Source organism: Lytechinus variegatus, chromosome 2 (genome assembly GCF_018143015.1).
Source record: "Lytechinus variegatus isolate NC3 chromosome 2, Lvar_3.0, whole genome shotgun sequence".
NCBI lineage: Eukaryota > Metazoa > Echinodermata > Echinoidea > Temnopleuroida > Toxopneustidae > Lytechinus > Lytechinus variegatus.
The window spans coordinates 83346609-83372333 of record NC_054741.1 but is presented as its reverse complement, the minus strand read 5'-3'; the positions used below and the strand labels follow the sequence as shown (position 1 = coordinate 83372333).

Here is a 25725-nt window from a genome sequence, read left to right as displayed (position 1 = left end):
AGATATTTACTATACATTAAAATATCCCCAACTTACAGCAATCTACTGAGAGTCAGCTAATATATAGATTTTATGTGAAAATTTTTTGGAATGCATTACCAAAAAATTCATATGTTTATATTTCTATAAAAATATACCACCTACCCATGTATTGTAATGTTCCACATATTGTTGACGTCCGGTTGCCTTTCTTCATCCATTTTGAAAGGCCAAAGTCGGTCAGTTTGATATGTCCTTCTTGGTCCAGTAGTATATTCTCCATCTGTGACCAAACAGAGGAAAATATTAGAAAGGTTAAATCCTATTGTCTTTCCCACCCCGGGCCTGTGAGATGTTTACAATAGACTGCAAATATGAAAGCACAGTTCTTATTGGTTCCTATTTAGCGATTTGAACAAAATAAACATGCAACAATGATCTTAATTGGCCAGTATTATTCAGTGGCTGATTGCAAACCTTTGTGTTATAAGGCTAAGATCTTGAATTTACAATGACTTCACAAGTCATACATATTGATCTCAGGATACCATTTCCAAAATCACAAGTGACATGACCCCTTGTCAGGTGCAGATGGGGGGGGGGAGCGCAGTCTTTGTCCCCCTTCCTAGACATTAACCCCCCTTTTTTTTTTAAGTGGGGCCCACAAGGCATATCATAGAATAAATCTCAAGATGACGAAAAGTACCTTTAGGTCTCTGTAGATAACACCAGCATTATGTAAGAAGTCTAATGCCATTGAGAGTTCAGCAATGAAGATACAGACAGCCATCTCAGTGAAGACACCCTCTAGAATCCACAGTGTGTACAGATCACCATGGGTAGCATACTCCATTACTGCAACACAAAAAAGAATCATGATAATACAAATACTTTGCTTTTATAAAGTGCTTTTCACATTGGATAGCCATCTCTAAGCACACAACAGACGTATTATCTGTCTGGTATTTTTGCTTGTCCATTGGCCTATACATTGTATGCACAATCCCCACTTCTTAGGGAGCATACCAGCAATGGGTATTTATGATACTGTTATTGCTAAGTTAGAGACAATGATATTCACATCCTATCGGGTATCTATATAAAACTCAGATCTCAAAAATTAGAACTTCTGAGGAGAGCCCAGAAAAAGCAGACTTTAGAAGTATAGCAACTTTTACAAGCTCAAGCTGTCTGAAAACAGTCTCCTTATGGCTGTAGAGAAATCTTTCTAAGGCAAAAGAAGATTGCCACTCATTTCATAACTCTTAAGGTACTGTCACATTGTTCGATACAAGGCTTGTAGATACTTTGAGGGCAATCACCCACAACAAAGTTTTCAGTATTTTAAAAACTTTTCTGCAGGCACATCCAACTTGCGAGCGCTCCTAAGAAGACACCATCAATGCGCCGGTGAGGGCAAACAGAGAGACCTACTTGCTGCATATAGAGTCACAAGCAAGGCTTGCACAGAACAATGTGAAAAGACCTTAAAAAGGACTGATATGTCCTTTAAATTCTCTAATACATGGTTTGAACAGCTATCCAGTGATATTCTCTGTAGACTATACAAACACACATAAGAGATTCTAACCATATCACCACCACTATTTGGTTGTTTTTGGATGTAACATATTATTACCTATATGTAAGTTGATTTTGCTCTGCCATGATTTGTATATCTGGATAATGAAAGGATGATGTCCAACCATGGCCTGGAGATTAAAAGAAACAAGAAAAGAGGAAAAATTAAATAACATTCAAAATTGATAGAAATCAATGAAAGACGGCTAGATTAACAAAGCAGCTCTACATTGTTCTATCTTTCAATAATTATTGAAACACATATCTAAAATGGAGGAGGCTTTTACTTGTACATCTACAAACCAACTCCACTGATGATTATATATAGTGAGTATAGTACATTCCTCTCAATCACTTGAGCTTGAGTTCTCATGACCAAACAGGTATGAAACATTTCCTTACTTTTCTTACATGAAAGACTTGTATATCAGACAAAATATTCAATAAAAATATGGTAGGTATTGCATTTATTCCATCTTCAAATCCACTAGTTTAAGGGGAACTCAAATGAAACAAGCAACGTCTCATTGTTATATCACCAAGCTTGTCAGGTTTTCTCTTTCAGCTTTGTTTATTTGATACATGCTAGCCACCATAGACCACAAATCTGATAATTGATGGACATAAGCTTCTATGTGCATACTCAATACACCACAACATAGGTTTCACATAGATCACCTAGTTTGAAGAGGATGTGAATAATGTGAATAAAGGCACAAAAAAGACAACTGGCTACAAAATGATACTTTTTTAAAAATCATTTTTCGCTTTCATATTGTGATTTAGAGATACTATACCATATCTCACAAAACTCTGTGTTGATAAGGACTTAGCTGTATGTAGTGTCATCAGAGGAGCATTCCATGAAAGGACTTGTTGGATGCTTTAACTGACAAGTCCTGTTTTATCTGACAGTTACCATAGGAACAGTACTTCTGAGCCAATCAAAATCAAGGAAATTGTCAGATCTGACAAAATGTTGGACAAAAAATATTTATGAAATGCTCCCCTGGATTGAACAAATTACAAGTACTCTGCAGAGTTTTTTTTTTTCACAAACGCAACTATCCTTATACAGCTTTGGACTAGAGCTCTTTCTTCTCTGACCATGACTACTATACATGCCATCGAACCGATCTCCAGCTGAATTTATTGATTTTTCCTTCTCTATTTTCACCCCTTCTCTCTATTTTCATCTCTCTACTTTTTGGTAGAATACACATTGCATCTGATTGTTCACGCCCGATTACAGGTTACAGGGGGTCTGATCAGCAGTGGTGAGGAATCCTAGAGAAGAAACGTTCTTTCTTTATACTTCCGCAAGGAGACGGATGGATACGAGAGTGTTAATCGTATCATTTTGAATGAGAAAGCAACCGCTCCACAGGTGTTATGGAGCTAAGAGCTAAGAAACAGTTCTTGGTAACTTAGATGTGTGTCTTTTGCTTGATTTTAACCCATAGAAAACAATTATTCTGTATAAAAATGTTATTTACAGACCCTATCTCCAATTATCTTTAATGGAATACACAACTCAGCTGGTAATATATTATCCAGAGAGGGATTTCAACTATTGGAAGCCCTTAAACAAGAAAAAGCTCTCTCTCAAAAGTTGACTACACTGTATATAAATTGTTTTATTTTTTATGCTTAAGGTGAATTCGTATCAGTTCTCAAGAAGAATCTGTTTGTAAAATTTTAAATTCCAGTATTAAAAAATTGGCTACAGACTAGCAATAATAATTGATCTGTATTAGTAGATCCTGATAACTTTCTTTCAAATATCCAAGCCCCCTCCTTTCTTTCACCTTTTGTCTTAACAAGCTACCTCCCCCCTTTCCATCATTCTTCTTCTTCTCTTTTTTTGTGTGGGGGGTCTATTCACATCTTCAATCATCATGTTTTTAAAATCCCCAAATACCTATCCCACATTGCTACAATCCTGTCATGCTTTGACATTTATATAAATGCCAATAAGATGTAAATTCAACATAAAAAAAACCTGGATTACAGCCAATGATACCAATGTTAAAGAATAGAAAGAAATATAAAGAAGATGAGTGAAGGTCATGGACAGTTGAATATTTGGAAAGAGAACATGAATAAACACAGGTGGTAAAAAAAAAAGAAATATGAAAACATAAGTCCAGAAAACATCAACAACAAAAGTCTTCTTTTTTTTCGCTATCTAAGGTAGATGTTAACCTGCTCTCATCTCAAAGTGACCTTCATGATCATAATCAAAATCACAATTAGGATACCGGTAACAAGAAACAAAAATTTTAGTTTAGGGGGCCTTTTCATAAAGCTGTTCATAAGTTAAGAGTGACTTAAAGAACGACTGGTGATCCTTTCTTGTGGTAAATGATATTCATCATTAAATGTTCATTGGTGATTATTTAGCACATAAGGTTCACAAGTCATTCTTAAAGTCCCTCTCAACTTACAGTTTTATGAAACACACACCTAATGTGATATAACTAATCCCGTTGAAATTTATGCAAGCTTCCATTTGAAAATAACCGCAATGATCATTAAAAATTAAATTAATGACTCCAAGGTGATTAAACAATTCTCCAGGCATTAATAAAAAAAAAGCTTCAATTTGGAAATATATAGTAACTTAGAATGTTTTGTAACTCTGAAGTGATACAAGAATCCCCCTTGGTTATTGAGCTTGAATGTTTGTCATTGAAAGAATATCCTCATTATGAATTATCTAACGATCATTAAACTCTAAAGAAAAATGCAATTACTTAGAACAAAGCATTGTAGACAATTGATGATGTTTCATAACTACTTGCAGATGGCTGATAAACTTGATGCATTGTCTTGTCAAAGCACCTTATAAGTACTTAAAAAAATTGAAAAGATATTATTTAACACACTTCAATGTAAATTATGAATCAACATATTTTAGAAATTTACTGATCTTAAAGCTTGATTTGGGGGGTTTCTTATTTTTCATAATTTTCTTTTTCATGAATGTCAATTTAAAATGTCCATTATCTGTGTATTATTCTTAAATATATTAAAATTGTCTTACTGAATCTTACTTACAGAAACAACATAAAGATTCAAATCATACTTTGATTACATACCAATTGGCAGGTAGAAAAAACACCACTGTAAATAATTTTAACAATGAAAACGATTATAAATGTGTGATGGGTGCATTGATGTGCATGAAATTAACAGAACATTCTAAACCTTAGTGTCACATAAAAATGATGACAGGTAAAATTGAAGCTGTTTGAGTGGGTAGGAAGAAACCGAGCCAGACAATGGAGTAGTTAAGAAAGGAGGAAGACATACTTCACAAAGGAGGAAGCTCGTGTGTAAATAGAATTAGGAGAGTGCGTCTACCTCAACTCATGAAAGGTTCAAATTTCTTACTCTCTTACTTCTTATCTGGCACGCTATTGCTCAATTGATATAAGACAAGGGTATGAAGTTGAATTGTTTTTATTTTGTGGAAATTTGAGACTGGTTAGGGAACATCCAAATTTTTCATTCTTTCTTTTCTTGTGCGCCTCGGAATAGAATAAACATTTGAAATTAATCTGATCTACTGAATTATAATGAATGAGAAACACATTATCATGGTGTTTTAATTCTTATTCCATCTTCCTCCTCATTTTTCAAAATCAACCTATCACTTCTCTTCTACCATATCCTTGCTCCTTCCCCCTTCCTTCTTCTTCTGCTAATCATCTACATCCATACATCTTCCAACCTTTCTATCACTAGCACCTCTCATTCTCTCACTTATTTCTTCATTCAATCCCTTTCCTTTTAGTCTCTGAACATTTCTTCCTGCCCACTTTTTTTTCTCTTCCTCCTATTATTTCACACTCAATTTTCTGACTCTAACAGAGACACTCTACCTATCTTCCATTCTCTTTATCCTTCCCACTTCACTATCCTTCTGCCAAGTAACAAAATATCACATCATGAGACAGTGAGATTAAAATCATTTGTTGGTAGGAGGAGTGTCAATATTTGTTGGGATGATGCAGTCCAGTAATGTGATACTCCCAAAAGAAGGGTTGAGGAAACTGGGTCTAACAATTGTCGTCACTCGCCAAATGAAGCAGCAAGTCTGAGAACATGGTTCGATTGATCAGTCGGCTGGCTACCCTATCAGACTGATTAATAACGGTCCATTCTCACTGGGGGATATTTATCTCAAGCCGCCATCATCGAGTATTAAACCATGACAAAAGACAATACTATTTCATCTTATGACTCTAACAAAATAAGCATGGGATTCAAAGCTCTGCCTGCAGAACATCTCATCCTATTGATGGAGCAAACCACAGGTCTGTATTTCATTACAATCATGTCTATCATTCTAGAAACAGTTGTGATCCATTCCTCTGATAATCAATCCTGATTGGGAATACCACAAAGTGCGTTTAAATGAATTGCTGTTGATTGATTTCTGTCCTAAATAAACCAATGTCATTTGAGGGGGAAAAAAAACAACTTGGAAGTAAGTTTGAGTCTTGGTTAAAGATGCAATTAACAAGCATCATGTCACAATTTTAGCAAGAAAATTTAATAAGAATAAATTCTAACCCCCAAATTACAAAGAGGAGGATCACTCCATTTTTTTTATTGCTACATTACCCTTGCACAAAATTTTTCATTTCACAATTATGAAGAAAACCCTGTTTTCAAACAATGAATGTCAAAAAATTCAATAAACTTTTTCAAATTAGAATCTTACCATCAGTAAGATCAAGATGCAATTGCAGCCAGGGTTTAATTACACATACTCTACACACATCACAAACACTGTTGTTCAAATCCCTGCTCACTCAGGGGGAGGATGATCTTGAATGGAGTGAAATTGAGCAGAGAACTATCCCTATGCTACTAAGTCTGGAGTATTATACTTGTTTGGTAAGGGGAAGGGGGAATTCAAAAGAAGATGGTGACGTATTTAAGAAAGTACAAAGTAGAGTTCATATTGGCTGGAATTTTAATTAAAGGTAATGCTGCAGAGTTGCCAACCTGAAAAAGAACATTTCAGTATTTTCAAAGCCGAAAATCAGTATTTTGATGATGATATCAATGAAATATCATAAGACAACATATAAAACGGAAACTTTAGAAATCAGTATTTTTCTTATTTTTCAGTACTAAATACTGAAAATCTGTACTACTTGGCAGCTCTGATGCTGTAATGGTTACATTCATCTGAACAATAATTATCATTGCTACAATATTTATGAATTAATTATTTGTTTGACTATATATTGATTAAAAAATCCCCTAACCTGCCATAACAACATGTTAAAACTTTTAAAACTAGTAGTTTCTATAGACAGTAATGCAACATTTTGGCTGAGAGCTGATTGGTAAGTGAAAGTCACTAACTAGTTGCTTCATGAAGCACTCTACTGCATCAATACTTCCTCCAAGATTAACAGCTGAATATTCCACATCCTAACGCCTTTCAAATCTTCTCTCAAAATCACTTATCTTATTTCTCATCTTGTTCAGCTCTGCTTCTAATTGATAAAAGTGTGCTGACCTTGTAAAAAGGACAGCTAAGATTAAAGTTTCAATGAGAATGTACTTTAAGAATGCCAGTTGTGGTAACAATTTCAAAATGAATCCAATGAAATGACCACAAAGTGTCTGTTTGTATAAATAAAAAAATATGTGCCAAAGGATTCTGGAAGAAATCGTGTAATTGCTGAGAAATTAGCAAATAAGCACAGGATTTGGGTCAAGCGTTGGGGCGACATTCATTGCAATAATAATACACTGTCCCACGTGCGCTTATCTGTGTTGGTGATCTTCAGTGTGAACATTTTTCAGCGTAGATTTCAAGATTTCACAAAGTTCAGTTTATGTAACTGTACCAGATCTAGATCCTCAATGATTTCGTGACAATAAGCTTGGTTTTTACAGACTTTCTTGTGAAATCACTGTTTACTGCAACTACTTTCATTTATCTTTAAGATACATAACTCTTTACTTAAACTGTAGCATTTGAAATAACTTTACATTTCATTTTTTTTACATAATTATAGAAAAAAGGTATTCGGCTGAAACAAATGAAATTAATAATAACCTATTTAGATTTGGTTTTCAAATTGATGAATTGAATCCAATACCTAATTATAAATATTATGGACGACTGATCAAGCCAACTGATGAAGTGAGGCTATATAAGAATCATGTAGGAAATTGATTTCAATATGCAAAGTGTCAATATAATCTTAAGACAGAAAGAAGACTGGGACAGGAGATGCAAGTTTGGCTTCAGAAAAAGCTTCAGGGATCTTGATGAATTTATTCTACGCACAAAAAGCTAATGCACACTAAATCCTATCACAGCAAATAAAAATAAACAAATCCAATGAGTGCACCTTGAGAGATAAGCATATAAAAAATTAAAATATTCCATGGAAACAGTTCAAGAAAGGAAGAATGTAAAGCTGAGAAAATTGTAAGAGGATTACAACCCTCTAGCAACAGACACGTCACTAGGGACACGCCCTATTGGGAGAGGATCATGGGATATAAAAACAAGCTCGATGGATTACAAGGCTCTGGAGTGATCACTCAACAAAGATCCCTTGCTACAGGCCCTTGAGATGATGATGGCAAATAAAACATGGAAGAAATTTTCCTTTTAGTATTGATTGTAAAATAACAAACTCTGAGGTGCCTTCCTCTTGAAGTTATGAAAGTACTTCCTCTGTCAGATTATTGTCAATAAGCTGTTGAAACTGATTAATATTTTAATTTCCAAATAATGAAAATTATATTAAATCTATCTGAAAAATTAACAGTTTTTTATTGCTAAAAGTCCATGTATTCTTAGGGGGGGGTATGAAATCACAAATCAAATCTCATAACTGCATATCAAGTATGTGACTGGGGAGCCGTTTCAAAAAGCTGTTCGTCAGTTAAGAGCGACTTTAAGAACGACAGGTGTTCCTTTCTTCACTAAACCATCGCCAATGGTGTATACCATTTACCAAAAGAAAGGATCCCCAGTCGTTCTTATCTTACAAACAGCTTTATGAAACACCCACCAGTATATATTATGTTCTCATATAGGCTTGCTTGAAAATATGGATCGAACTAATCTAGATGGGAGGATGGAAGATTATCAGGGAGGGGTAAAGAAGGAGTGGGGTGGGGGAGGACAGCATCACTTGATGTCAGCCAAGCTTAGAATAGAGTGATGGGAGCCTCAGGGTTCAAGCATGTTCTTTAGTCTGTTAAGTGCAATCCTTCAAAGAGAAATTCTCAACCATATCAATGTGGGTGGAATATATGATGACGCCTTCACCAACGTAAGATATGACTGCCATGCTGTTTGAAGACTTTCTTATCCTTTTGGGGTTAAATTTTACAATTCAAGCATACAGAGCACTAGCAGCAATTATGTAAAAGTATTTTTTCAGGTATACAACCTGGCAATCGATTCACATACGGAGCTGACGGAAATAGAAAGTCTGTGCTAATCCTAAAGTTCATGGAAAATACCAAATGAAAACAGAAAAGAGTTACATGACAAGTAATTTTATTTCCAGTATGCTTCAATATCAAGAGTTCAATAATGTGTAACAGCCATCAACGATTTTGGCGAGAACTAAAAAAAAAAACAAATGAATGCAATTTATTGTATGGAGCAAGAGAGCAATATGACAATAAACCATGATGCTGTGAAGTTTTGGCCTCATGATGAATAATAAAACAAACAAGTGGTAAAAATAGGCCAAACCTGTCACAGGTGTCCCAAACACACACACACACACAAATCTGTTTCATTATTCACGGTTCGAACAAGTTTACAAGACATCTCTCTGCTGCATCTCATGACTATAGCATGGTAGCAGACCACTAGTCATTCCCAGTCATTAACTTCTCAATCATGAGTAAAATATCAGATGATCTGGAGAGTTATCTTCATTTCCTTTAGACAGATCATTAACTATAGTCAAATACTTTCAAATCAATAATATATTGCTGATAATACTAACATGAGATTTAAGCTGAATATATTAGTAAACGCAAGAAAAATACTGTTTTGGGGGAGGGGGAGGGGGGAGGGGTGAAGGCGAGGCTGGGGAACGGCTTCAGCGATCTTGGAAAGAGCTGTGTTCACCTGTCCTGCATAACTTGAGTTTCTTTACCTGATATAGAGTGTGTGGGATGGTAAGATCAGGTTGAGATGAGATGCCTCAATGATCAGTAAGATATGAGGTGGGTGGTGCTGACACTACTCAGTCTCTAGTACTATGTCTTGATAGGTGAAGTAGTCACATGGGAGTACACTTAAACCTTGTAGCTTGATACATGTGGGTGGGTTTTTTTTTCTTTCAGTAGAATGTTATTATCCCTCTAATATCTTTTAATAAATCATTTATTTTTTTTAATGAATCATTAAAATCTTAATGAAGCTTTGACACAAGGTCACGTGACTGTGATCATCACTACAGGCTTTATTCTTTAGAGAATTATGTTAATTGATATTGGCAAGACATTATTCATTAAGGTGATCTTGTTTTTTTAACATTGATCCAAACAGATCAAAATACAAGTATTTAGAAATATTAAAGTTCAGGGGTGGTATTCTGAGTCTGAGATCCATTTTATCTCACATTAAAATAGGTATTCTGTAAACAATTTTATATTCATTTTATCTCTGTAAGACACACCTACTTTTGAAGCAATATCCAATGAGAAATGCACTTTTATAGCTCTCTCATCTCACCCAACCAATGGAAATCCATTCCGCCAGGTGTGGCAAAGGAGTGAGATTGCATCAATTTATGGACTTCAAATATGCTTTCACTATCCGCTAGTGAGTCTTAATATTTCAAATACAAAATGACCTCAGAATACCGCCCGTTTGTTAGGATTAAGGATTTATACCTGTAATCTTTCTTAGGATTTATACCCATAACCTATCTTAATTATTTATTTCCCTGACTTAGAATGAACTTCAAAATACACCCACAGATGCCCACAAATATAACAACAGTAATTGTAGTTATGAAAACACAATGTGAGAATTGCATCAAAAGGTCCAATATTTCTCTAAATTTGTTTCCTTTTCAATCTAAATCAAGATTCTTTTAATGGAATATATAAGCCATCCTCTTGTTTAAAAGGACATGAAGCCATGCAATTCACCTTTCCTTCCAAGAAACAATTGAATTATTCAGAAAAAATTACAAGTTTTCTTTTCACATTTGAAATATATTTGAAAACACTTTCAACAAAGAATTCAAATACCAACCCCCCCATCATCTCTTGAAGATGACAGTATGCTATCATGGATTAGAATGTGACTGCTCAAAAAAGGGCAAAATTCAACATTATTTTCTTCTTTTACATCAACTTCATTCACACTCAATCTCTTATGGACCTATTTATTGTCACATTTTGCTTCAGCTTTCACCTAGCCATATTTTTTCCCCTTAGACAGACACTCAATTCAGGAGCACACCATAACTAAAATGTCATTGAATCTATTAAGAATTATTGTTTGATATAGACAATTCTATTACAATCCATGCACTCTGATAAAGTCAATTAGTAAAAAAAATTGACGTTTTAATATCTTATAGTCTTTTTAAATGGTTTCTCAGAAAGTGGATCTAAATAATATGAGCTACTTTCTCCCTATAAAGATAATAGAATGCTGATTTGAAATAGAAAATGTGAAGAGAATGCAATGAAGCATTTTTAAAAGAGAATTCACGAAATGCTCTACGATTGTTTAGAATTTTTGAAAGACTGTTTACACTATAAGCATGACCTTCTTATTGAAAACTATTTTGCATAATTCTGCTTTCATTTCAGTCTGTTTTTCTTTTTGTTATTCATTATTCATAATTTTTCCAACTTAGTGTCTTTTTTCGAAAAAGTGTAGAGTTCAGCATTTTGCTTTTCTTTCATTTCCCATTTATTTCTTTTAAACACATGTTGTTTCTATTAATATTCATTCAAACAAACTCCTACGCCAAATCTCCTCGCCTCCACAAATCTATCTGGTAATCCTTGATACACAGGTTAATCTTAGTTAATTTTCATCTCACCTGATGGAAAATTCTCTTTAGGTATCCTAGAGTTTTAATAACTAAAATAAAAACAGAATTGATCAACCCACTTTTCCACCACTGACTTTTAATAGATAGGATAAAAAAATATAGCTTCATACCATTCTTACTAATTTCATTGAAGTAATAAAGGAACATCAAATTGCTTTGCTAGATGTAATTTTCTTTGGCCTTATTATTTTTTTATACATTTGAAATATTTCGGGAAAAGAATAATAAAACCCTAAAATGAAAAGGTAACTAAGATTTAATGCAATGGGGGAAAAATCACACATATTCACAATTTTCAAGGATTAAATGCAATACTAGCTCTCTGAAAACATTAATTTTTGACTGAGATAAAGCATGACTGATGAATTTTAGATTGTGTAACAAATATTACATGTGTGTCTTTATCCTCTTCACTTTCCTTGAAGTTAGCAATACTGCAGTGCAATGCATAAAAACAATTCACTAACTTGACTAAGTATTAAACTCATACATATCACTCATTATTGACAGATATCAAACGGTAACAGAAATCTACATTCATTTCCCAGATGGACATTTTCCAGTGATAATTGATAGAAAATGCTTGTACTTCAATTTTTTTTCTAGCAATTTACAATTGATCTAATTTAGAGAGTAAAACTGGATTTACATACTGGTTAAAGGAAGTTACATAGTCAGAAGTGAGCTTCTCACTGTACCACACCATTAAAGACATCTCTTGCTCATCAAGCACGACACACAACTCTATGCTCAGATTTCAAAGAAAAACAAAACTCTTTCTTGAAAATATCTTGGGCACTAATGTGACTTGAGCAAGGGTCCTTCCTGAGCCATAGAGTAACTGTATCAGATTAATCTTATTCCATACACGACGATGATGGGACGTGATGTAGAGGGTAAGGCAATAGAATTAAATGCATTACGCACCACTCACGGTCATTGCATGATTGCTAACCGGGATTGCTAATGAGCCATTAAACAGAAGCATCAGTGGGTAATCTAGTGGGTGCAAAAAACCTCCAAGGGAGTCTAGCGCTTGGTAATTCATTCGCTGTGGGGATAGTCGGGTGGGATGTGCAGGATCTATATAAAAGAAGTGGATGGGTAATTAAAGAGGAAATCCCTCTCGTTAAAATGCTTTCTACGAACTTCATGGTCATGCCATCCAGTGAGGATATTAAGACATATTCTTTCAACTTAGAACTTACTACCTTTTGGATCTAAACATATTAAGGCCAATGCTTTTGGTAATTCACAGCAGACTGTTCTCCCATTGCCAGGGCCCTGTCAATAGATTGTCTGAAAGGTACCACATCAGCTGCGAAAGCTCACATTATTTAGTGAAGCCGTCCATATAGTTCACTACAGAACATGGGTGTTCATCACTTATGCATCTGATGAAACATTAACCTCAAACTCTCAGATAAAGTTTGCTTCAGGAAGTTTACACTAATTGTATTTGATTTCACAATGAAATACTGATTAAGATAACAATGCAATTCAATGCCATGGGCTCCACCCAATAACAAGGAGAGTACTCATGAAATTGAGAATCTTCATTCCAAACTGATAGAGCAGGATATCGTGAAGTGAATGACCTTTGTAAATTCATCCAGGGACCGTGTTACTCATGTTCCATACTTCCTGGTTGAATGAGAAATGATAACACACTGGCTTCATTTATTCCCTAGGCCATGTGGCATCCACACCGCTTCGGTAACCATCCAAAGCCAGGAAAATGTGATCGATTTCTCTTCATCACATCCGTACTTTGTATATTCATATGTACTCAATTGAACGAAATGTAAGTTAAAGAACCACGACAAAATTTAAAAAAACCTAAGATGTAACAAAGTCAGGGTCATAGAAAGCTTGATTTTGGATTGTTGCTGAGCCCTATGAGGGTCATGTGGTCTAGTGGTTAGAGCATTGGACTCATGATTGAAAGGTTGTCAGTTCAACTCCCAGCTCTGCCATTATCTATACTTTAACCGAAAGAGTAATTTCTGTCATCTATGATGGTTAACCACTATGACTGATCAACCAAGACGTAAAAATGTTTCATATGTTGGTTATATACCAGCAGCTTGGCGTTGATGCAGCAGAAAGCTGATTTGTTAAGTTCCTATGAGAGTTACCTCAACAGAAACAAATACAGAAGTAATCATTGATAGAGCTCTAAAGTTACTAATTGCAAGGATAAGTTTATTACATAAGGGGCAGAAACATTCTTGACAGCTGCCATACAAGGATATGAATGCAAGCATGAATCAAGGGCCTCAGTTTATGCTTCATGTCAAAAACCACTTAATACCATAATACTTGAAAATGTTAAAGAGACATCAATTTTAACACAACTTTAAAATCCAATAATTGTGCTATGACCTACAATAAGAAATTGTGCTTGACGTGCAATTTTGGGAGGCTATTCTGCACTCTTGCTTTTATTCTTTTCATTTTTTTTTGCTCAACATCGATTTTGCTGTCAAAGCTCTTTAAAGTTCTCTCTGATGGATCAGGGGCCTGTATCACAAAGCATTGAGATTGTAAAGTTGAGTTCTTTGCTTGAACATATACAATGATCGGTCACAAGGTCACCCTTTTCCAACACAACCGCATCGGAGGGGGCCTGTCCAGTTGTCATGGCGATTATCCGCCTTTTTCAGGACGGGCGCTCGTAAAAATAATGCGGCTTATTTTCGGAGTTTATGAACGCAATTTTTATTGAATTATCCGCATTTCTCTTAGGCGGCTAATTGGAGGATAGGTTTATGAAAAGGGTATGAATCTTAATAACAAGCTAAAGGTGAATATCCTTGTCCTTTACGATAATGAAGTATAGTCAATCTCATCTTCTGATGATAAAGATCCCCTCAATTTGTGTTTCTATTGTTTGTAGGTAATGATGAATAATGTATATAAATGAGCTCATCTCATGGATATACGGACAGGAAGAGAGGATCAACAACAGGTCTGCTGCTAAAAATCAAATCATTACCCGCTCAACAAAATCAAGAGAAAATATCACCTCAATATTATCTCTTTCTGGAAAATCAAATGGTTTAAATCATTTCTCTGGAATATTGAATTGCTTTTAGTATGGTTTCATGAGAAAATCAAATTGCTTTCTGATGGCTTCAAGTCTACAATCAATTAATCTGAGACAACACGGCTTAGATAAATAACAGAAACAAACCTTTTAACAAGCCATCCTTTAAGAGATGTATATCATTTTTCTTTTGTGTATTCTGAGTAATGAGTATTTGACAGTTAATAAACAGAGATGGCTATAGACTGGTACAATCATCAATAAATCCAGGGCAAAAAACATGGTTCAACTCATAAGATATAAAAAAATGTATCTGGGGTAGAATATAGGGGGATAGAGTTCTTAATTTTCACAACTACAGTTTCACAATCAAAGGTAAATTCTAATACCCCCCCCCCCAAAAAAAAAAGAGAGCAATATAACATTCACAGATTTTCATTTATTAAGAATCCAACTCTTATCACTTGCGCATTGAAAAACATTAGCCAAGAACAGCTTGCTTTTTCTTTTATTTAAAAGACATACAGGGATAAACAAATCTCTAAAAGAGGGATTTTTATACTTTGAGAATCATCTCCCTCTTAGATGATTTCTGAAGATTTATAGCTGTAAGCTCTGATCATGCATATACATTTTCTTGTTATAAATCATATGTGTTTTGAGCAATGTGTCATCTGTTGACCCGATTTATTCCCTATGACTCCTAGCTCAACATCTGTGATGATTAACGCAGATGCTCATCATCTACGGCCGGCCGGGCATGCTTACATTTTTTGTTAGCAAATTAAGATGAATTCAACTTCAAATGATCATTGTTTTCATTCTATTGGGCCATCTTTGAAGTTTCATCATTATTATTGATAATTTGAAAGTTATTACTAAATTAGTTAGCAATTTTGAATACACTGACATACCAGTACTAAATTGTATGTTTGTGTTTATCAAGTAAAGGATGTAAAATGTGAACTCATTGTATTATTACATTCTTATTCCTTAAGTTTATTATAGGTAGACATATCTGATGAAGCAAACCAAATATGATCTATAATGCTTTCAATCCACTCTGCAGAGTGCTAAAGGTCCAATAATCAACAGCAACATAAATATAATATCAAACCAACATGATCGTACATGAGTGAGGTACCAGCTTTACATGACAAACGTATGAACACTTCCCAAATCAAACAATCACAGAATACACACCACCAGACGCAAAGCTGAAAACCTCATCAGCACCCTAACCAGCTCAATTACGCTGCTAAAAACAAAAACACTATAAATTCTTGTTTTTCAAACCTAATTTGGTTCCCCAGCATGAGCGGTTGGTAATTAGTCAGATTTGAGAGGGATGGAAATCACTTATAAGTAATTTATTCCCCAGACATTCATTACAGGAATATAACAAGGGCTTTATTACGGATTCTGAGAAAGGATAATTCCAAGGGATTCTTTTATAAATAATGGTTAAATCAAGGTCAACTATAAACTTGTTTTTGAAGCAATGAATAAAACAGCCATCTTTTCAAATAAATGATTTGTGGTGTGGGTGAGGACCTAGGGTGCGTTTATTCGACACTTTTTTACCCTAGAATCATGATTAGAATCATGATTCAAATCACGATTCTGCAGAATCACGATTGCGTTTAGTCGAAAGTGGAAATAAACGTCTTTCAAATCACAAACATGAAACACGGAAAAAGGGGCGTTTTGAAAGACGTTTCTGTAGAATCACGAACGAAAAAGGTCGTATGAACGATATCGTGATTTGAATCATGATTCTATGACATCATTGTGTCGTGCTTCTTCCGGGTTCGACTCAAAGGCGCGCGCTGTGTTTCGTGCAGGTTAATTTTCGTGGAGCAGTATTGCCAGTGTACTAGTACCGGTATATGCCAATTGTCACATGCATTTAGGAATTATCATTCTGTGTATTGTACCCCCGGGGTTGTACTGTAGCGTCATTTGTACATTTCATTGTTTTCATCAATCATGTCTTCAAGTTCCAAAGGCACAAATTGGACCAATACTTCCTGGGTCAAACTGCGCACTGTGATGCGCACTGGATCGGCCTGAATTCAGGGAGAAACAGCGTTAGAAAGATGGTCGTATAAACGCTGATTCTGTCGGATCGTGATTCATGTTGCTGTTTTGAATCATGATTCAAATCGTGATTCAAATCATGATTCTGGGTTGAGGTCGCATAAACGCAGCCCTATAGACATGTTTTTGGTCAATTATTCTCACAAAAATGCTAGACCACAAACATCAGGAGATAGTAATATATTTTCAGTAAACATGCATAAAACAAAGCAAGAAAATATGTATGTTGATTTTCCAAATAATACAATTTCAGATTGAAAGAGAATAGAAATGAACAACGGGCTATTCTGCATATAAATTTGACATTTAGCAATGCTTTTCTTCATGCATCCAAAATGTTGGTCTCAAAGTTAAGTTCAGTAATGACTATACTTTTGCAAAGTAATCTGGTCTCTAATCACGCTCCTCTCAATGTAAGATGAGGGACCAGTCGTGATGGAGTGAGATTTTGGTCTTTCAAGAGTGAGATTTCACCTGTTTTGGAGTGAAAGTAAAAAAAAAACAGATGCACACTTTCACTCCTAAAAAGTGAAAACTCACTCTTGAAAGATCAAAGCTCACTCCATCATGAGTGGTCACTCAACTCACTCTGAGAGGAGCATGATTAGGGACCTGGGTCCCGTAACACAAAGGTTAGCGATCAATCATATGCTTGATTTCTACGATTGATTGCACATTGTAGCCAATGCAATCAATCGTACAAAATGTCCTACGATTGATTGCTAAGCTTTGTGTTACGGGCCACAGATCAGCTACTTTGCATTTACAGAGTATATGGAGGTAAAAAAATGTTTGAATAAAATAATGTATGACAGCGTAAGAATTCTTTATATTACTTTAAAAAATTATAGCATATTTTATGTGTCTATGTATAATTGCCAACATACAAAGAATGACCTATGTCTGATCTCTATTATAATCCTGTTAATTACTGGTAATGCAATGAGGCCATGGTAATAACTTACTTCCCTTCCAGGGTAAGTAAGGTATCTCTAAATTAAAAAAAAACAAGAAGAAAAATTACATCTGCATTCAGCAGCTCATGATCCTTCCATTTTGACCCTATAAATCAATGCATTTGGAAACATATAAATGAAATAAAGCTAGCAAATGTCCTGGTAGAGCAATGCTAGCAATTTTGTCTGACCATTATGATAAAGAATCAATCATGGCACTGTAACGAATGGTTTGCAATCAATCAAAAATGATTCTAAAACTTTGGATTCTAGGTTCAAGACTGACTATAAAATGGGAATTAGGAAATTGGACTAATTTTTCCTTGACCACTTTTTACTTTTTATCCCACCTACATATTGTTTGTCACTTTCTTTCTTTCTCTCTCTGGCTATCTACATCTAGGCTATGGATTAAATCTACCTCTATAAAAAGTTTGGTTGGATTCAATCAGTCTAAATACTAAAACATCTTTTACCTGATATGAGCAATTAGCAGACCCCTTTACCCAATCTATTTGGACATATTTGGGTTAATGCATTTGAAATATTCAGAAAAACTGATTTGTTGTGATTTTGTCTGCCTAAAATCCATTTGAAAATAGAACTGGGCTAATTTAGTAGAGGGCACTTTGCATGGGAACTAGATATTCTCGATTCATTATCAGCGATTGAATTTTTGTTCTATTTTATCATTTGATTTGGTAATTTTGTGTGTTGGGAATTTTCGTATTGGGGAAACAGATTTACTGATTACATAGCATAATTCATGCAACAATGAATTTCAGAATTTTAATATGAAACTTTGAAATTATGTCTGGGATTTTGATGTTTTTCTTTTTACCATATAAAGTAATAAACTAGAAGGGCGAACAAAACATCTTCATGGATTAAAATAGGAATTCAATTGCTCATCTTACATGTATTCATCAAAAGTGTAGACAATTAAAGTCTTTCGTGATAATCGACTGGACACAATGATATGAAAAATTTTGAATTAATCAATTTACCCATCTCTGATTTTAATAACACCCAAAAACTATTACAATTTGATACAACAAGTTTAATTAATTGTATCATATTTAATATTAGCAGTCAGTTCCTTTAACTACATAAAATGGTTTAGATTTGAATTTTCTCACTCTCCTTATGCTAGGTGGTTTGTAATCTTCTAAGATGTGGATCATCTTTTCCCCGGTTGCGCCCATGACGCTATATATGCTTGAGGCACCCTTATATCAATCTAATTCATCAATTAATCTTTATTCAGCAACAGTGGTTTTAGCTAATGGTTTATTACTCCTGCTGTATCAAAGAAAACTTAAACTTTAAAGTCACATTTGTTATCTAGCACTGAAATCTATATCTCTGCCATTTACATTTTAAAGGTAAATGCCAGTTTTGGTAACGATATGAAAATGAGTTCATACAGAATCCAATAAAATGACCACCAAAGGGTCTGTTTGTATAAATAAAGAATATGTGCCAAAGGATTCTGGAAGAAATTGTGTAATTGCTGAGAAATTAGCAAATAAGCACAGGATTCGGGTCAAGCGTCGGGTACGACATTCAAAGCAATAATAATAGACTGTCCCATGTGTGCTTATCTGTGTTGGTGATCTTCAGAGTGAATATTTTTCAGCGTAGATTTCATGATTTCACAAGTTCAGTTTATGTGACTGTACCAGATATAGATCCTTGATGATATACTGACAATTAAGCCTGGTTTTACAGACTTTCTCATGAAATCAGTGTTTACTGCAACTACTGGCAATTCTCTGTAGCACAAAGCTCCTTCATGTTCTGTTATTACTTTCACACTGATTCTGTTTGCTATTGATCAATTACAATAATTAATTCATGAAATTGTACCTCCATTAAAACTGTTCCTCTATTGAGTATTATTTCCTATAATTAATTGAGAGTGCTATCTAATATCTAACCCATACCCAAGAGATATTTTCCTTCATGAAATAATTCCTGTGTTGTCATGACACCGGCATGTTTGGTCATTAGCATGGCTGAGGGGAACAAAAATTTACCGTAATTTGCTTCCAAGTCAACTGTATTGAATTCCCTTCATTTTCCTTGCAATAAAAAATAGATTAACATGAAGAGAAAGGGATGAAATTTATAGACCACTGAAGTGAATTTTTTTACTGATTATTTAGTAAAATAAAACCTGTCTAATATCCAAATTTAGAAATATTTGAAGTGTATTTTTATCTTCTATATTCTAAACAACTCTTCAGAGATGAAATGAAGGTGTTTGAATACAAAACACTATTGGTCTTCATTGTTCTATATAAAGTTCAATACAATCTGAACCAGGGGCAGATCCAGGATTTATCGGGGGTTTGATTGATTGATTTTATTCGCTAAGAATATCACAAGAGATTACAATGAAATTGAAGAATACCTTGACAGGATAGCCCATGAAAGCCGAAAGGCTTATTTCCAATGGGGTCCTATTAGTTAGTATAAAACATTAACATATTGTAACAAAACTGGAATATGGTAAAAAATAATAAAATACCTACATACATATATATCCATCAGTCAAATAATATGCAAACATCTGAAGCAAACAACAATCCTCCTAATATGTGAAACGAGATTATATTTTAACATGCCCTAATGTATACATTATCAAAAATAGTAGAAACCAACAGTACAAAATGTGTGTTTTTTATGGGGCTTTTTATAAAGTGTTATCACCAATGACAAGGAGCATTTTCCCTTTTGAAAAAATTCTCAAGTAGCAGAAAAGTCCTCAATAAAGGGGACCAGATCTCCCTTTGCCCCCGACTCCCCCCTCCCTCCTAGACATGTGCCTTGACTGAAACAACATGGCCAGATGGCAAGCCGCATCAAAACAAGCCGTGATACAAGCTTTAGGTTTGTCAACCTCCATCAACCATAGCAAGGTGTCTTAACGAGTCCACTGCTTACCTGACAAATATTAGACTATAAATAACATCTATGAGCAGCATAGAGGCAATCATCAAGGGAGTTCAATTACAGAATGAAGAGAACAATATGCTGGGTGGAACTAGTCAACTGTATCTAGGTCTGTGAACTAAGCAGACAACAGCATCTCATTAGATATGATTCAAGATAAATTTATTTTCATTAATTACACTTACATAAATTTTAGTTCTGTATCGTTATGTCAGCTCTTCTCTTCATCTAAATCCCTACAAAGATAAATCATGGTCGCTCTTTATGATTGTACAAAGTGTTAGGGTTTGGGCCATTGTTTACACATAAAGCTTGGTCTAATCATAATATTCTGGTACCACTGCTCATCAACATGAATGACAAGCAGCTGAACTGAATATCCTCCAAGTGAGTCTTTGAAGACACTTTGCCAGGCTTCATCCAGAACCAATCCTGGCGACACAATTGAATCAACCGCTTCTGGATGCATCAAGTTGTCAGGACTGTGAAGTGTTCTCTGACGAACAGCTGGACAGATGAACAACATAACCCTACACCAATATAATCAAGTGGTTGTAGAATAGAAGAGATCCAAAACCATGAAGAAAATCAAAATATAAATGGAACGAAAAATGATTTTGAAGGAGGAAAGAATTGACTCAGAAATTCAGTCTATATTTGATGAGAAGTGATCCCCTTCATTGTACATTAACAACAAATCATACGTTTGATTCCAACATTATATGGTGGATAAATAAATTGACATGTTCGTTCGCTGCACTTGCACGCAGTTGCAACTTGAATGTGAGCTAGGTTACCGTACATGAGCAGCACACATAAATTAAACTTCCCTACGATAACGTGGCAATCGCACGGCGTTCTTACGTCGTAAGCATGTTATAATCACGTACGACTCACTTGCGTTGCATGCGGGTTTTTTCAGCACTGCCCTTGCAGTCTGAACTTTGGATATTATATGAGTTTAATGATATTCAGTTGCCATTCATTCATTTCCACTCTGAATTCATCTTTTCTTTTTGTCATCTACATTCCTTCTCTATTCAGGTGTTCTACTCATTCCATCTCCCCTAACTCCTTAGTTTCTATTCTCATTATTAAATAATCACCCAGACATTTTTGTCACGTTCATCTCCTTTTGATACTGGTTATTTTTATGAATTAGACTCCTACACTTTTAGTTGGCTCCTCATTCTCTTTAATTTGATTGGTTGATTTTATGTAATTTGAATATATGTTAATTTTGTAATATGATTTGAGTTGAGTTCTGATATGGCAAAGCAGCCCTTCCAATAAACCAGTGCACTACCAGACTCCATCTAGTTCAGTTCCAATTTGTTGTGTCTTCTAAGTTCCTCTTCTCTCCGTTTGCTGTTCTGTTTGATGACTTTTGTGTGATTGAGCTTATGCTATTCCCTTCTACTGTTGAACATTTATTTCCCCACAAGACTATATAATTTTGAACCCCACAAAAGGATTTTTTCTTTGCAAAACAGCGGACTCTATAGCGAATTTACAGCTCATTCACACATGGAGATGCACTATGCATTTGACTTGGGTTTCTATTTATTTACAATGCCATACCATCATACGTGGATATGCCATTTAATTCTGTAACCCAAACATTTCAGCCCAAGGGTTACATTCAACATGAGCGAAGTCCGACTGCGCTAGAATCTTTAAATCAAGCAAACATGGTCCAGATAAATAATAATTGACAACATTTATATAGCGCTTATCACAAAGAATGTCTCTAAGCGCTGAAGGAAAATAAATAGGAAGACAAGAAATTTCAGCTAAAATTAAATTATACATGTTGACAGTTGAAAGTAGACAGTTGAAGCGGCATATGCTAAGGACGATCTATTTAACAAAAAGGTGAGTTTTTAACATAGATTTGAATTTGAGGTAGGTTGTTCCAAAGTTGAGGGGATGCTGAACAAAAAGATCGGGAACCATAAGATTGGGTGTTGATTGCAGGAACTGCTAAGAGTGATTTTTTGCATGAGCGCAAGTTGCTGGAGGGCGAGTATTCTGATATTAATTGTTGAAGATAGACTGGAGCTGATTTTATCAAACATTGGAAAGTAAGCAAGAGGATCTTAAAATCAATTCGTTCACGAACCCTTAGCATATGAAGCTCCCTTAGCAGTGGAGTGACAGACTCACGTGAACGACGTTTAGCAATAAGCCTAGCTGCTGAATTTTGTATTCTCTGCAGTTTGTTAATCTGTGAATCAGGTAGACCATACAGAAGACTGTTGCAAAATTCAATGCGAGACATGACCAGTGCCTGAACAAGACTCTGGGTGGTCTTTTTGTAAGAAATTGACGGATGCTACCAATTTTATGCAATGCAAACGAGGCAGATCTGCATACGTTGTTCACGTGGGTCTTTAGAGACATATTATTATCAAACATGACCCCTAGGTTTCTAGCAGCCGCAGAGCATTTTATATCAGTACCATCAAAAGAAATATTGCCAATCGGACTACAAGTCCTATGCCTGCTCACAAGTGTAAACATTCTTTTCAATTCTGTAATCCATGCTTTTCAGCCCAAGGGTCACATTCAACATGGGCGAAGTCCGACTGCGCTAGAATCTTTAAATCAAGCAAACATGGTCCAGATACGCTATTCAATTCTGTAACCCATGCTTTTCAGCCCAAGGGTCACATTCAACATGAGCGAAGGGTGACATCGCTAGAATCTTTAAATTAAGCAAACACGGTCAAGATACGCTATTCAATTTGGTAACCCATGCTTTTCAGCCCAAGGGTCACATTCAACATGAGCGAAGGGTGACAGCGCGAGAATCTTTAAATCAAGCAAACACGGTCAAGATACGCTATTCAATTTGGTAACCCATGCATTTCAGCCCAAGGGTCACATTCAACATGAGCAAAGGCCGACTGCGCTAGAATCTTTAAATCAAGCAAGCACGGTCTGATGGTGAAACAGCGTATTAGTCCTTATCCTTGATAGATCAATATATATCTGAATACTTGTGTTACTACATAGGTATTCAGATCACGTTTCTGTGAGCGAGTGGGTTGAAGCTAAAGTTCATTTAGCACTCTGCTGCCAGATTAGGACACCTGCCTACAGATAATCTAATTAGGACAACACAATACAAGACAGTAGGATGCCTGATGAATGGTTAATGAGCAGAGACTAGGAGAGATCTGGGGCGATTTCATGAAAGTTGTCAGCACTAAAAGTTGTCTTTCTCCGACAGTTACCATAGTAACAGTCAGAGGCCAGTGCCTTTCAGCCAATCAAAACCAAGGATTTCACTGAAATTGTCAGCACTGACAATTCAGTCAGTGCTGGCAACTTTCTCGAAACATCCACCTGGTACTGCCAATGGGTTTGACTATTGCAACAAGACGGACATCACAAGGTGGATTCATGATTTTTCGAATTGAACTTTTGCATTTATCACAGGTGAAAAGTCACACTTCTTGTAAGAAAGATAATCTACATGGTAGATTGAGAGATATCATAAAAGCTTTACATACTACTTGAATTACAATAATTACAATCATATACTAAGTATAAACCTGACTTATTTTTATGCCTATGTGAGCATCTTGTTTGTCCCTTCAACAAATAAAGAAAGGGTTATCTTCTCAAGAAATGCTACTGAATACAATTCTTATTTATAATGGCAAAGTATACAAAGCTAAAAATTGTATTACTTATGCAAGCCATTCAAACCCTTGACAGTGTCTTATCGGTTTATACTGTATAATGTCTATATATTCTATTATTCTTCCAAAACACCTGTAATCTGATAACCTGTGCATTCTTGCCTCTCTCTACAAAGCTGGTTTTTATTAATGTATTCTTCCTGAGTACACGATTAACTTTAAAATATCTCTTTCTACTATTTCCATCTTCTATCACTGATTCTATTTCTTTCTCCACCCAACTCCTTTCTTTATTCTCACATGTCTCTCCCATCTCATCTCTTAAAGTTGACTATTGTTTTTAGCAATATTCAATTTCACTTATTTCTCACTTCTACATCTTAATCTGGTCATTCACTTGATAATTCATTTCTCTATTTGTATTGCAATACATTTCAAGGTCTAATATGTATAAAAAAAATTCTATCTCAAAAGTTAATATACAGGAGTGTATTCTTGTGTATGTTCTGCCAGAGGAATGCACATTTTTGTGTCCCTTGACTCCCTTTTTTTATATTGATTGAAGAAATAAATATGAATCTGATCTAAATCTGAATTACTTTCCTAATGGTGAGATTTGCTTTATTCGGATAGAAGATCACTTCTTTTGCCCAGTCTGGACAAATTACCCCACTGAAATGAGAAAATATTTGAATTGTTACCTGTATGCTGACCTCCTCTTTGCACTGCTTGATAGCCTCACTTCTGATCACTTCTAGCTTTGATAATACCTTCAAAATAAAAAAAAGAAAAAAGAAGAGTAGAATATGAACCACTTTCAAAATTACCCCTTGTAAAAATGACAATTCAAATTTTTACCTGGTAGAAATAGGACACTAAATATTGGCGTTGAGGGAGGACATTCAGAAGAAAATTTGTTTGCATACCATTATTACAGAATATTGAATCCCATTTAGGTGTTTAGCGAACTACAGCAAAGCATCAATCCACACTTTGCCACTCTCCACCCAGGTGTTTATGGGTACCTGACAGGATGCTAATAAGCCAATGTAGAATGCCTGGAAATTTGAGTTCAGAAACTGATGAACTGTTCCCTAGGAAGTGGAGAAAGTTCATATATTGTATAAAGGGCAAACAGATTTGATAACATTTGTATATCATTATCTGTAGGCCTATACGCTGTAAAGCACTTAGAGATATGTTTCAATGCCTTAGACACTGAAGAATCGTTTCTCTATTTTGATAAAATATATTTTTCTTTTTATCTGATTAAATTATTAATCAAAATGCAGAAAAGTGTGTGAGATATTGGCCATGAGAACAAGCCTGAGAAACTTCCTCAGGAATACATTGTTGGAGTAACT

At 35.1% G+C, this 25725-nt stretch overlaps 1 protein-coding gene across 1 annotated transcript in view; it reads right to left on the bottom strand.

Annotated features, from left to right (window-relative positions):
• The window catches only part of LOC121409298 (ribosomal protein S6 kinase-related protein-like), a 45795-nt gene that overhangs the window by 8465 nt on the left and 11605 nt on the right, over positions 1 to 25725 (bottom strand). Inside the window, exons 2-5 of the mRNA XM_041601215.1 lie at positions 25063 to 25131; positions 1619 to 1691; positions 686 to 834; positions 145 to 262 (exon numbers count right to left, since the gene is read on the bottom strand). Of these exons, the coding sequence (XP_041457149.1) occupies positions 145 to 262; positions 686 to 834; positions 1619 to 1691; positions 25063 to 25131 (409 nt within the window). The remainder of the gene's footprint in view (positions 1 to 144; positions 263 to 685; positions 835 to 1618; positions 1692 to 25062; positions 25132 to 25725) is intronic.